This window comes from Trachypithecus francoisi, unplaced genomic scaffold, assembly GCF_009764315.1.
Source record: "Trachypithecus francoisi isolate TF-2019V2 unplaced genomic scaffold, Tfra_2.0 Lachesis_group4, whole genome shotgun sequence".
Classification (NCBI taxonomy): domain Eukaryota; kingdom Metazoa; phylum Chordata; class Mammalia; order Primates; family Cercopithecidae; genus Trachypithecus; species Trachypithecus francoisi.
The window spans coordinates 150307144-150320427 of NW_022681469.1; the positions used below are offsets into that span (position 1 = coordinate 150307144).

The following is a 13284-nucleotide window of genomic DNA, read 5'->3' on the forward strand; positions in this document are numbered from 1 at the left end:
AAGTGCTGGGATTATAGGTGTGAGCCACCATGCCCAGTCAAGTTTAGGCCTAATTTTTAAAGTCACCTGAAGCATAGAAAATGTTTCTCCATTTATTAATCTACTTTTTATTTTTTTCTGAGACAGGGTCTCACTCTGTCACCCAAGCTGGAGTGCAGTGGCATGATCATGAGTCACTAAAGCCTCGCTCTCTTGGGCTCAAGCAAGATCTTCCTGCCTTAGCCTTCCAAGGGCTGGGACTACATGCATGCACCACCATACCCAGCTGATATTTTAGTTCTTGTAGAAACAGGGGTCTCACTATGTTGCCCAGACTGGTTTTGAACTCTTGAGAGATCCTTCCACCTTGGCTTCCCCAAATGCTGGGATTACAGGCATGAGCCACCACACCTGGCCTCACATATTTTGATGTCTAAAACACCAAAGATATTTTTAAGGAGCTGAACAAACCAGTAATTTTTAAAGAAAAAAGTAGTGGGAGTATCTAGTACAACCAAAACCAAGCATCAAAGTCAGCAGTTAAACATTCCAGGCTGGGCACAGTGGCTCATGCCTGTAATCTCAACACTTTGGGAGGCCCAGGCAGGAGGATTGCTTGAGCCCTGGAAAGCGGAGGTTGCAGTGAGCCACGATCATGCCACTGAATTCCAGCCTGGAAGACACAGTGAAGCGCTGTCTCAAAAATAAGTTAACTAATAAATAAATCCAGAACCAGTGCTCACTTCAGCAGCACATAAATTAAAATTGGCATGACATGGAGAAGATGAGCATGGTACCTGGGAAAGGATGACACACAAATTCATTAAGCATTTCATATTTTTAAAAAACATTTCAGAACCAAGAAAATAAATGAAACAAAAGAAAAGGGAAGACCCTGGTGATTACTTTGATATTAGAAAAAATCAGCTGGGCGTGGTGGCTCATGCCTGTAATCCCAGCAATTTGGGACGCTGAGGTGGGTGGATCACTTTAGGTCAGGAGTTCAAGACCAGCCTGGCCAACATGGTGAAACTCCGTATCTACTAAGAGTATAAAAATTAGGCTGGGTGCGGCGGCTCATGCCTGTAATCCCAGCACTTTGGAAGCCGAGGGGGGCGGATAATCTGAGGTGAGGAGTCCAAGACCAACCTGGCCAACATGGCACCACTGCACTCCAGCATGGGCAACAGAGTGAGACTCTGCCTCAATAATAATAATAATAATAATAAAACCAATTGCAGATAGACCATAGACCTAAATGTGAAAAGGTAAAAACAATAAATCTTTTAGAATTGCTCTGTTCATGTATGGCTATTGAGCACTTGAGATGTGCTATTAAGTGTAAAATTTGCACTGAATTTTAAGCACTTAGTAGGAAAAAAAACTAAAAATAATCTCAATTTTAACATTAAAATTTTGAAATAATAATTTGGATATACTGAGTTAAACATTACTAAAATTAGTTTTATCTGATTATTTTTGTTCTCTTAATGTGGATACTAGACAATTTTAAATTGTATATGTGGCTTCCTATTTTTATTGGACAGCACTAATCTAGAAGGTAATAGAGACATATACCTTCAGGACATCAAATTAGGAAAAGATCTGTTAAATTGTATTTCAAAAGCATGAATCAGGGCAGGCACAGTAGCTCACACCTGTAATCCCAGCACTTTGAGAGACCGAGGTGGGCAGATCACCTGAGGTCGGGAGTTCGAGATCAGCCTGATGAACATAGTGAAACCCCCTCTCTACTAAAAATACAAAATGAGCCAGGCGTGGAGGCACATGCCTGTGATCCCAGCTGCTCAGAAGGCTGAGGCAGGAGAATCGCTCAAACCCAGGAGACAGAGGTTGCAGTGAGCCGAGATCATGCTATTGCACTCCAGCCTGGGCAACAAGAGTGAAACTCCGTCTCAAAAAAAAAATGCATGAATCATAAAGGAAAAGACTAATAGATTAATATTTGACCACACTGAAATTTTGCTGTCAAAAAGACATAATTAAAAGACTAAAAAGCCACGGAGAGGAAAATACATTTGTAGCGCCTACAAGTCTCAAAGGACTTATGTCAATAATATATAAACTCCAGCCAATCGATAAAGAAAAGACAACCCAGTAGAAACATAGGAAAACATTTGGAACAGATGCTTCACAGAAGAGAATCATTAAATGACCATTAAACACGAAAAAGTGTTCAGCCTCATTAATAAATCAGAAAATGCACATTAAAACCATAATGAGATACCACTACAAACCCACCAGAATTACTACAATTAAAAGAGTCGACAAGATTGTAGAGCAACAAGAATATATATTTAATCTTGCTTTTAAATGTCTCTCTCTAAATATAAATGTGCAGCCAGAGACATCTAAAAACAATGGGCATGACAGCATTATTTGTAATAGCCCAGGTTGAAACAACCCAATGTCCATTCGCAGTTGAAGGACTAAATAAACTGTGGTGTATCACAGAAGGGCACAGTACATAGTAATGAAAAAAAAGAAACCACAGCTATATATAACAGTGTAAATGAATCTCATAAGCATAATGTTGAGCAAAAGAAGCCAAACACAAAAGCATGCAAACTGCATAATTCCATTTATATAAGGTAAAAACAAAAACCCAGCTAAGGTGATCTACAGTGTTAGAAGTCAGGATGGGGGTTCCCTTGAGGAGGAAAGAGAAGACAATGTTGGCCAGGTGTGGTGGCTAACGCCTGTAATCCCAGCACTTTGGGAGGCGGAGGCGGGTGGATCAAAAGGTCAGGAGATTGAGACCAGCCTGAAACTCCGTTTCTACTAAAAATACAAAAAATTAGCCAGGCATGGTGGCAGGCACCTGTAGTTCCAGCTACTCGGGAGGCTGACACAGGAGAATGGCTTGAACCAAGGAGGCGGAGCTTGCAGTGAGCCAAGATCATGCCACTACACTCCAGCCTGGGTGACAAGTAAGCCTCCATCTCAAAAAAAAAAAAAAAAAAAGAAGAAGACAATGTTGGGAAGGGGTATGGGGTATTCTGGGGTGCTGTTAATGTTCTATTTCTTGACTTGTGTGTTACAAATGTGTATTTTGGGCTGGGTGTGGTGGCTCACACCTGTAACCCCAGCATTTTGGGAGGCCAAGGCAGGTGGATCACCTGAGGTTAGGAGTTCAAAACCAGCCTGGCCAACATGGTGAAACCCCATCTCTACTAAAAATACAAAAAATTAGCTGGGCATGGTGGCGGTGCCTGTAATCGCAGCTACTCAGGAGGCTGAGGCAGGGAAATCACTTGAACCCAGGGGCAGAGGTTGCAGTGAGCTGAGATCATAGGACTGCACCCTAGCCTGGGCAACAAAAGCGAAACTCTGTCTTAAAAAAAAAAAAAGTGTATTTTATGATGAATTTGTATGATCCATGTATTTTTGAGGACAGCACCTTTTTGTGATACACAATAAAAAGGTTTTTATTTTGTATTATTTCGAAATATTTTTAAAATTTAATATCTAAATATGCTATTTTAGATATTCAAAATTTCTTTTTTTTTTTTTGAGACGGAGTCTTGCTCTGCCGCCCAGGCTGGAGTGCAGTGGCCGGCTCTCAGCTCACTGCAAGCTCCGCCTCCCGGGTTCACGCCATTCTCCTGTCTCAGCCTCCCGAGTAGCTGGGACTACAGGCGCCCGCCTCGTTGCCCGGCCAGTTTTTTGTATTTTTTTTTTTTTTTTTTTTTTTTTGAGGCGGAGTCTCGCTCTGTCGCCTGGACTGGAGTGCAGTGGCCGGATCTCAGCTCACTGCAAGCTCCGCCTTCCGGGTTTACGCCATTCTCCTGCCTCAGCCTCCCGAGGAGCTGGGACTACAGGCGCCCGCCACCTCGCCCGGCTAGTTTTTGTATTTTTTTTAGTAGAGACGGGGTTTCACCGTGTTAGCCAGGATGGTCTCGATCTCCTGACCTCGTGATCCGCCCGTCTCGGCCTCCCAAAGTGCTGGGATTACAGGCTTGAGCCACCGCGCCCGGCCAGTTTTTTGTATTTTTTAGTAGAGATGGGGTTTCACCATATTAGCCAGGATAGTCTCGATCTCCTGACCTCGTGATCCGCCCGTCTCGGCCTCCCAAAGTGCTGGGATTACAGGCTTGAGCCACCGCACCCGGCCAGATATTCAAAATTTCTTATGATGGCTTCACTTTTCCATCATAACATCTTTGTGATTAAATCAATTAATGTGATTAAATCAATCCATTTTTGTAGTTGGGTCAGTTCTGTGATTGAGTCTTTTTGTGCCCCAACAGTCTTTAAGAGTGCCAATAAGTATATATACGTGTAATTTTTTTCAACTTTTATTTTAGATTTAGAGAGTCCATGTGCAGGTTTGTTACATGAGTATATCGCGTGATGCTGAGGTTGGAGGTATGAACGATCCCATCATCCAGATAGTGAGCATGGTACCCAATAGGTGGCTTTTCTGCCTTCCCCCTTTCTTCCCTCTACCCCCTCTAGTAGCACCCTGTGTCTGCTGTCCCCATCTTTATGTCCATATGTACCCAAAGTATGTCCATATGTTCCACTTGTAAGTAAGAACATGTAGCATTTGGTTTTCTGTTTCTACGTTAATTTCTTAGGATGATGGCCTCTAGCTATGTCCATGTTGCTGCAGAAGACATGATCTCATTCTTTTTTATGGCGTGTAGTATTTTGCAGTGTAAATGTACCACATTTTCTTCATCCAGTCCACCACTGATGGGCATCTAAGTTGACTCCATGTCTTTACTGGTGTGAATAGTGCTGGGATAAACATACAAGTGAATGTGCCTTTTTGGTAGAATGATTTATTTTCTTTTGGGTATATACCAAGTAATGAGATTGCTGGGTAAATGGTAGTCCTGGGCAGATTGCTTGAGGCCAGGAGTTTGTGACCAGCCTGGGCAACATAGCAAAACCCCGTCTCTACTAAAAATACAAAGAAATTAGCTGGGCATGGTGGCACATGCCTGTAGCCTCAGCCACTTGGGAGGCTGAGATAGGAGAATCACTTGAACCCAAGAGATGGAGGTTTCAGTGAGCTGAGATCACACCACTGCACTCCAGCCTGGGTGACAGAACAGGACTCTGCCTCAAAAAACAACAACAAAAAAAGACAATGTGAGAATCTTGAAAGCTCAGAGAGAAGAGCAACTCTCACAGACAAGGGATCCAGATAACATTAGCAGCTGATTTCTCAGCAGGAAACTTGGAAGGCCAGTAGGCAGTGGATTATATATTTAAAATAATGAAGAAACCTGTCAATTGAGAAATCTATAGCTGGAAAACTTGTCCTTCAAAAATGAGGGAGAAATTAAGACATTTCCAGCTTTTTTTTTTAAAGCTGAAAAAATCCATGTATCTCTAAATTTGTGATACAAGAAGTGTTAAAAGTCCTTCAGGTTGAAATAAATGAACTCTAGGCATTAATGCTATAAGTAAATAAGCAAGCTATATGAATATATAAAGCTCTCTGGTAAAGGTAAATACATAAACAAACATAAAAACAGTATTATTGTAATTTTGGTTTGTAACTCCGCTTTTTATTTTCTATAGGATTTAAAAGAAAAATGCATAAAATGTAATTATAAATCTGTTAGGTGGTGTACAATGAATAAAGATATAATTTGTTACATCAATAACCTAAAAAGAGTAGAGCTATATAGCAGTAGAATTTTGGGTATGTGATTGAAGTTAAGTTGAAATAAATTCAAATTAGAATGTTATAACTCTAGGATGTTATGTGTAATTTTCATAGTAATCAAAAACGAAATATACATAGAATATACACAAAAGGAAATGAGAATAGAAACAAAACTTGTCACTACAAAAAAAATCAACTAAAGATAAAAGAAGTAAATAATTGAGAAAACGACTGGCAAAAATCAGTAACTCTGACTTATTAAAATTTTCCATGCTACATAAATCTGGAAACTCTATTTCACATAAAACTGGAGCTGAAAGAGACAAATATTTACTTACAAAGTTAACAGTTATATAGAAAACAAACACTTTTTTAGAAAAAATTATGAAAACAGTAAAAATATGCCTTATAGTATCATATAATATCATATTTTATAGCTCTTGGAGAATAGAAAATAAAATGTCTGTTGGCAGGAATCCTTCTGTGCCCTCAAAAACCCTATGGATTATACCATTATTACCTAAAAAGTCTATTTTCAAATGCAGCAGAGTGATAATTTTTATAAGGTAGATACTATTTTTAAATATGAATAATATTGTTGATTTCAGTTTTAATAACATTGGGTTAAGATGAAAGAATGAGAAGATAAAGGTGCCTCAGCAATATAACTCACAAACATGTTCAGAAGCAGTAAGAAGTTACATTAATTATCTTTTGAAAGTCAATAATCTACATCTTTAATGTATGCATATAGCATAGCTAATGTACTATTGCTGGGTCCATTTATTCAACAAATAACTGCCGCTATGTGTCAGATATTGTTCTAGGCCTAGGAAAGGATACATAAGTGAACAAAGCAAAGATTCTGGTTCTTGTAGAGTTTCCATTAAAAGACCATTTAGTAAAAGTTTTCTTCCCCCAAATTATAAAATCTGTAAGATGATTTAACAACATGTATAAAAGTCATTGTGGGCCGGGCACGGTGGCTCATACCAGGTGTGGTGACTCATAGCGCTCTGTCATTCAGGCTGGAGTGCAGTGGCACAATCTCTGCTCACTGCAACCTCTGCCTCCCGGGTACAAGCGATTCTCCTGCCTCAGCTTTCTGAGTAGCAGGGACTACAGATGCATAACACCAAGCCCGGCTAACTTTAGTAGAGATGGGGTTTCGCCATGTTGGCTGGGCTGGTCTTAAACTCCTGACCTCAAGTGATCTGCCCACCTCCACCTCCCAAAGTGCTGGGATTACAGGTGTGAGCCACCTCACCTGGCCTTATTTTCTACAACTTTGATAACTTCAGCATATACTCCAAATCTGTAAGACATAATATTATCATTCAGATGCAACTCATGGCTTCTCACTGTGCTCTGACTTTCTCTAGCCTTTGAATTCTTTATTCTAATATCAGTTTTAAGTCTTGACACAAAAGCATGGGAGTTCTCATCAAAATCCAACTGTTTATCGTAAAAACTATCAAGAAATTATTGGTAGAATTTAAAAAGGAAAATAGGCCTATTAATTAGATTTGTATAACTTAATATTTTATGCCTGTGAGTCCCCAACAAAGCCTCCAGCTTCTATTTGGATATAAAATGTAAGTCACTACTGGATCCACAAGCAGGACTATGGTAAAGAAATTTCTCCACCTAACCAGCTCCTTTTACACGATGTTACATGTTTCTTTTGTTTTTTCATTTTGGCAAATATTGATTGACTATCATCTTCGTGTTAGTCTGTGTCCTGAGTGCCAAGATACAGAATCTAAAAAGGTGGACACAGGACCTGCCTTCTGGGAGTTCACACTTTTTTTTTTTTTTTTTTGAGATGGAGTTTTGCCCTTGTCACCCAGGCTAGAGTCCAATGGTGAGTTCTTGGCTCACTGCAACCTCCACCTCCGGGGTTCAAGTGATTCTCCTGCCTCAGCCTCCCAAGTAGCTGGGATTACAGGTACCAGTTACCACGCCCAGATAATTTTTGTGTTTTTAGTAGAGACAGGGTTTCATCATTTTGGTCAGGCTGGTCTTGAACTCCTGACCTCGGGTGGTCCACCTGCGTCAGCCTCCTAAAGTGCTGGGATTATAGGCATGAGCCACCACGCCCTGCTAGGAGTTCACACTTTAGTTGGGGAAAATATACAATAAGCAAGCCAATTTTTAAAATGGATAAGGCTCTCAAACAGAATAGTAAGAGAAACTATTATTTCTTACGATGTTTGTCTTTCTTTGTATCGGTACTCAGCTGAGTCTGCAGTGCTTCAGAGGCAGCTTTCATTTTATAAAAATCTATGATTTCTCCTTCCAGTTGTTTTTTCTCTTCCTCGAGCTTCCTTATCTCCTCCTGTTGAATCATTTTAAGATGCTCGAACTTGTCCTGCAGCTGTGAAACCAATGTGCAGTTGTGACACCAAAGTACAGTGTGGCTGAGCACCCAGAAGAACATGCTTTTTTCTGATCAAACAAACCCAAATCATCAGAGTAGAGCATGATCTTAATAACAATCTCAAAAACTCAGGAGTAAACACTCAGATATGCAATTTTTCTTTTCTTTCTTTTTTCCTTTTTTGAGATGGAGTCTCACTCTGTTGCCCGGGCTGGAGTACCGTGGCACAATCTTGGCTCACTGCAACCTCCATTTCCTGGTTCCAGTGATTCTCCTGCCTCAGCCTCCCGAGAAGCTGGGACTACAGGCAGGCACCACCATGCCCGGCTAATTTTTGTACTTTTAGTAGAGACGGGGTTTCGCCATGTTGGCCAGGCTGATCTTGAGCTCCTGACCTCAGGTGATCCTCCTGCTTTGGCCTCCCAAATACTTTCTTTCTTTTTTTTTTTTTTTAATATAGAGACAAGGAGACGGGCAGATCACGAGATCAGGAGATCAAGACCATCCTGGCTAACACAGTGAAACCCTGTCTCTACTAAAATCTACAAAAAACTAGCCAGGCGAGGTGGCGGCGCCTGTAGTCCCAGCTACTCGGGAGGCTGAGGCAGGAGAATGGCGTGAACCCGGGAGGCGGAGCTTGCAGTGAGCTGAGATCCGGCCACAGCACTCCAGCCTGGGTGACAGAGCGAGACTCCGTCTCAAAAAAAAAAAAAAATAGAGAGAGACAAGGTCTCACTATGTTGCCCAGGCTGGTCTCAAACTCCTGAGCTCAAGTGATCCTCGCACCTCAGCTTCCCAAAGTGCTGGGACTGACTGAATGCAGTGGCTTATGCGTGTAATCTCAGCACTTTGGGAGGCCAAGGCAGAAGGATCGCTTGAGCCCAGGAGTTCAAGACCAGACTGGGCAATATAACACAATAGTAAACTTCAACAGGAAAGAGCATCTGTAAAATTGAATATAGATCTTCTGAAATTATCCAGTCAGAGGACAAAAAATAAAAGAATAAAAAAGAGAAAAGAAGACCAGGCGTGGTGGCTCACACCTGTAATCCCAGCACTTTGGTAGGCCAAGGCAGGCAGATCACAAGGTCAGGAGTTCAAGACCAGCCTGGCCAACATAGTGAAACGCCATCTCTACTAAAAATACAAAAAGTAGCTGGGTGTGGTGGCACACACCTGTAGTCCCAGCTACTTGGGAGGCTGAGGCAGGAGAATCACTTGAACCCAGGAGGCAGAGGTTGCAGTGAGCCAAGACTATACCAATGCACTCCAGCCTGGGCAGCAGAGAGAGACTCCATCTCAGAAAAGAGACAGAGAGAGAGAGAGAGAAAAGAAAGCCAATGAGATACCATTAGGCAAACCACTGTCAGGTTATGGGAGTTTGAGATGTAAAGTAGAGAAAGGAGAAGAAAGCTTATTTAAAGAAAGAATGGCTAAAAACTGCCTAAATCATGGGAAAGATTTAGACAACCAAATCCATGAAGCCTAAAGATTCCTAAAGAGGTTCAAACCAAACAGATACTCACAAAGTCACAATATTATCAAATAGTCAAAAGTCAAAGATTTTTTAAAATGTTGAAGTGGCAAGAGAAAAGTGGCATGACATAGACAAGAGAATCTTCATGGCTGGGCGCGGTGGCTCAAGCCTGTAATCCCAGCACTTTGGGAGGCCGAGACGGGCGGATCATGAGGTCGGGAGATTGAGACCATCCTGGCTAACATGGTGAAACCCCGTCTCTACTAAAAAATACAAAAAACTAGCCAGGCGAGGTGGCGGGCGCCTGTAGTCCCAGCTACTCGGGAGGCTGAGGCAGGAGAATGGCGTGAACCCGGGAGGCAGAGCTTGCAGTGAGCTGAGATCCGGCCACTGCACTCCAGCCCGGGCGACAGAGCGAGACTCCATCTCAAAACAAAAACAAAAATAAAATCAAAAAAAACAAAAAAAAAGAGAATCTTCATTAGACTATCAGCAGATTTCTCAGAAGAAACTTGGCAGGTCAAGAGAGAATCAAATAATACATTCAAAGTGCTGAAAGAAAAAAACTGCCAGCAACTAATACTATGTCTGACAAAGCTATCCTTCGGAAAGAAAGAAGAAATAACATGTTTCCTTGACAAACAAAGCTGAGGGAATTCAGAACCACTAGGTCTACCTTAAAAGAAATGCTTAAGGGAGTTTTTCAAGTAAAAAAGAATGAAGTTGTACGCAGTGGTTCATGCCTGTAATCCCATTTTGGGAGGCCGAGGTGGGTGGATCGCCTGAGGTCAGGAGGTCAAGACCAGCCTGGCCAACATGGCAAAACCCCATCTCTACTAAAAATAGAAAAAATTAGCCAGGTGTGGTGGTGGCCGCTGAGATTGTGCCACTGCACTCCAGCCTGGGTGACAGGAGCCAAACTGCATCTCAAAAAAAAACTTGAGGCTTGGCCTCCTACTCTCCTCCCACCCCCCTTCTCTGGGCCCAAGTCACCTTGGCTGAGGAGGGGGCTGAGGAGGTGTGAGCCCCTGCCAGGAACCCCCTGCCCAGACCATGCACTCAGCCCACAGGCCCCTGATGCATCCAGAGAGGCCTCCCATGGCCTTGGCTCGTTGGTGTAGAGGAACGTGGAACCTCGCTCTGTGGCTGTGTTCCCTTGGTACTCTGTCCTCTTCCTGACCCCTCCCTGCAGCCACATGAGGCCCAGCAACCTGCCAGCCACTCAGTGGCCTCCAACCAGACAAAAGAACCTGCCGAGTTGGCAGCTGTTGCTCATGAGCATCCACCAGGTGGGACAGAGAGTGCTGACCCTGGGCGGCCCCCTGGAGCCACCTGCCCTGAAAGCCCAGGGCTTGGACCCCCATACACTTCGTGGGTGGTGGAGCCTGGTAAGAGCCCACCTCCCACCACAGACAAGGAGCCCTGGGCCCCTCAGGGGAGCCCCTGCTAGACAGTGAGACAGAGACTGACCATGATGATGCTTTCCTCTCTGTCATGTCTTCTGACACCCAGTTGCCTCTACCACCCAGAGGTGTCAGGCCCAGTCCCTCAGTGCCCTGCCCAAAGAACAGGACTCATCTGAGAAGGATGGACGCAGCCCCAACAAATGGGACAAGGATCACATCCAGTAGCCCATGAGTGGCAGTCATGATCTTCAGCAAGTGGCACCAGGCCCTGGTGGGGCCCACCAGTGTCACCCCAACCAGGACAACTGGACCATCAGCCGATCCTGGGTGAGTGGTGGAACACCCTGGGGCCCAATGAGAAGCAGAAGTACCATGACCTGGCCTCCCAGGTGAAGGTGGCCCACTTGCAACAAGGACCGAATGAAGTCCAGCTCGGAGGCCAAGCCCACAAGCCAGGGGCTAGCAGGAGGGTACAAGGGCTTGCAGGAGCAGAGCATGTCAGAGACGGGCACTGCCACTGCCCCTGGGGTGTCCTCTGGTGGTTGTATCCCAGACATTCCTGAGCTGGGATACCAAGGAGCAGCTTCTGTGGGGCAGAACAGCTGCACACAGGGAACCTGGCTGAGCTAGGCCTCAAGCCTTCTCCCACAGTGGGGTACGCAGCCTGGACGGCGGGGAAGTGACCATCAGGCACTACAGGAACTGATGCAGGTGGTGTCTGCTGCTGCATCGGACTCTGGCCCAAAGCCTTATACCCAGTATGGAGCTCCAGGCCCCTTGGCAGCCCCTGGTGAGGGAGGTGCCTTGGTGGCCAGTGGGCAGCCCCGCTGCTGCCCACCTGAGCTTCTCATTCCCAGCATGTGGCCAGTGAGGACACAGCAAGTGACGAGGAGCACATGGTCATCCGTGAGGGGGAAGGGGTGATGATGTCATTGCTTACAATGGCTTCAGCACCACTGACATTGATCTCAAGTACAAGGAGCAGGTGACCGACAGTGAGAGTGCATACAGCTCTGGGGAGGACCCAGAGAGCAACAAGGGCTTTGGTGGGAAGGTGTTTGCACCTGTCATCTGTTCTTCCTTTATCCCCTGCCACCCCTTGCTGGACCCTGAGCCCCCAGGGTCCCCCGATTCACCTGCATCCTTGGCAAAGGCTATGGTCCCACCCCGTCCTCCTCCTCCACGTACTCGGATGCTTCCTCCTCAACTTTAGCAGCCACCTCCTTCTCACTGGGCCCAGGAACATTCAAGGCCCAGGAGTATGAGCAGGGCAGCAGAAAGGGCCCCCTACGGACCCCACCCCCTGGGTAGAGAAACCATACAGGTAGAGAAACCAAGGACTGGCTCAGGGAGCCGGAGTCCGAGAAGGTGTGGTCCTCCTCACTGCGGGTGCTGGACCAGTGCGGGCCCTGGTCATGCAGCTCTCCCAGGATCACAGCTTCTTCCTGTCCCCCAGGCCACAGCCACCCTCCAGGCCCGCTATGCATACATCTTCCCCTCCAAGGTTTGTGTGCAGAACATCCTGCCCACGCGGCCCCAGCAGCTTCAGGCTACACCTGCCCCAGCACCAGCCTCTGGGACCTAGGCAGCAGCTCCTGGTGGCCCTGCACCCACCACCAGCATCCGTTTCACCTGCAGTTGAAGATCCGTGAGGTACCCAGAAGATCATGCAGTGGCCACTCCCACGGAGAAGCCCCCAGGGCTGAGGCTTCTCCCCCTGGACCGCCCCCAACTGGCACCATAGCTGCCTCTACCCAGACTCCCAGCCCCACGGGGGTCCTGACCCCACCTCACCCGGCTTGGATTCTGGCTCCGCCCAGGCTGCCCCACCACTGCTTCTGCCCCAGACAGCCTGGACAGCCTGGCTGAAAGGGGACTCCCCAGCTCTGCCCCCAACCCCCAGGTCCCTCACACAGCTACCACAGGTAGGTGGGGGACCCCGGAGAAGATCCCAGGACACACAGTACCCTCTGAGGACACAGACAGTATGTGGGGATAGCATAGATGGTTATCTCCTCCCGGGTAAAGCCATTTCATCCTTTCCAGTTTAGGACGGAATGAGGCCTGCTCCTCTTTTGTATATCCCCTACCCCTGCAGCTCCCTCCTGGTGCCGGGGGCAGCTGGGGGGCCGCAGGGGCAGTCTCCCTTCTCCGAGCCCCTGTACATAACCTGGAGTGTGTGACTTTCAAAGCTTTTCACTTAAGGCAACATAGATCCTGCCAGGGCTGCAAGCTGGAGTGTGGTGCGGGCCTTGGGCCACAGAAAGTACCTGTGGAATAGGGGGAGTTCATGCACCCCTTTTTTCCCCAGAGGGGCTGGACTCAGGTTAGTTTGGGGGTGGGGGCTCCTGTACTTTGCCACAGACACCAGGAGGGTTTTCTCCCCACCCCTTCCTGC

At 45.8% G+C, this 13284-nt stretch overlaps 1 protein-coding gene and 1 non-coding gene across 2 annotated transcripts in view; one reads left to right on the top strand and one right to left on the bottom strand.

The window, feature by feature from the left end:
* Window positions 1-714: 714 nt before the first annotated feature.
* On the top strand, window positions 715-821 carry LOC117073803. Its single transcript, XR_004433370.1, has one exon. It is a non-coding gene; the product is annotated as a U6 spliceosomal RNA (small nuclear RNA).
* Window positions 822-7658: 6837 nt separating this feature from the next.
* Window positions 7659-13284, bottom strand: part of SEPTIN14 (septin 14) — a 59004-nt gene continuing 53378 nt past the window's right edge. Inside the window, exon 9 of the mRNA XM_033192146.1 lies at window positions 7659-8000. Coding sequence (XP_033048037.1) covers window positions 7821-8000 — 180 coding nt within the window. The 3' untranslated portion in view covers window positions 7659-7820. The remainder of the gene's footprint in view (window positions 8001-13284) is intronic.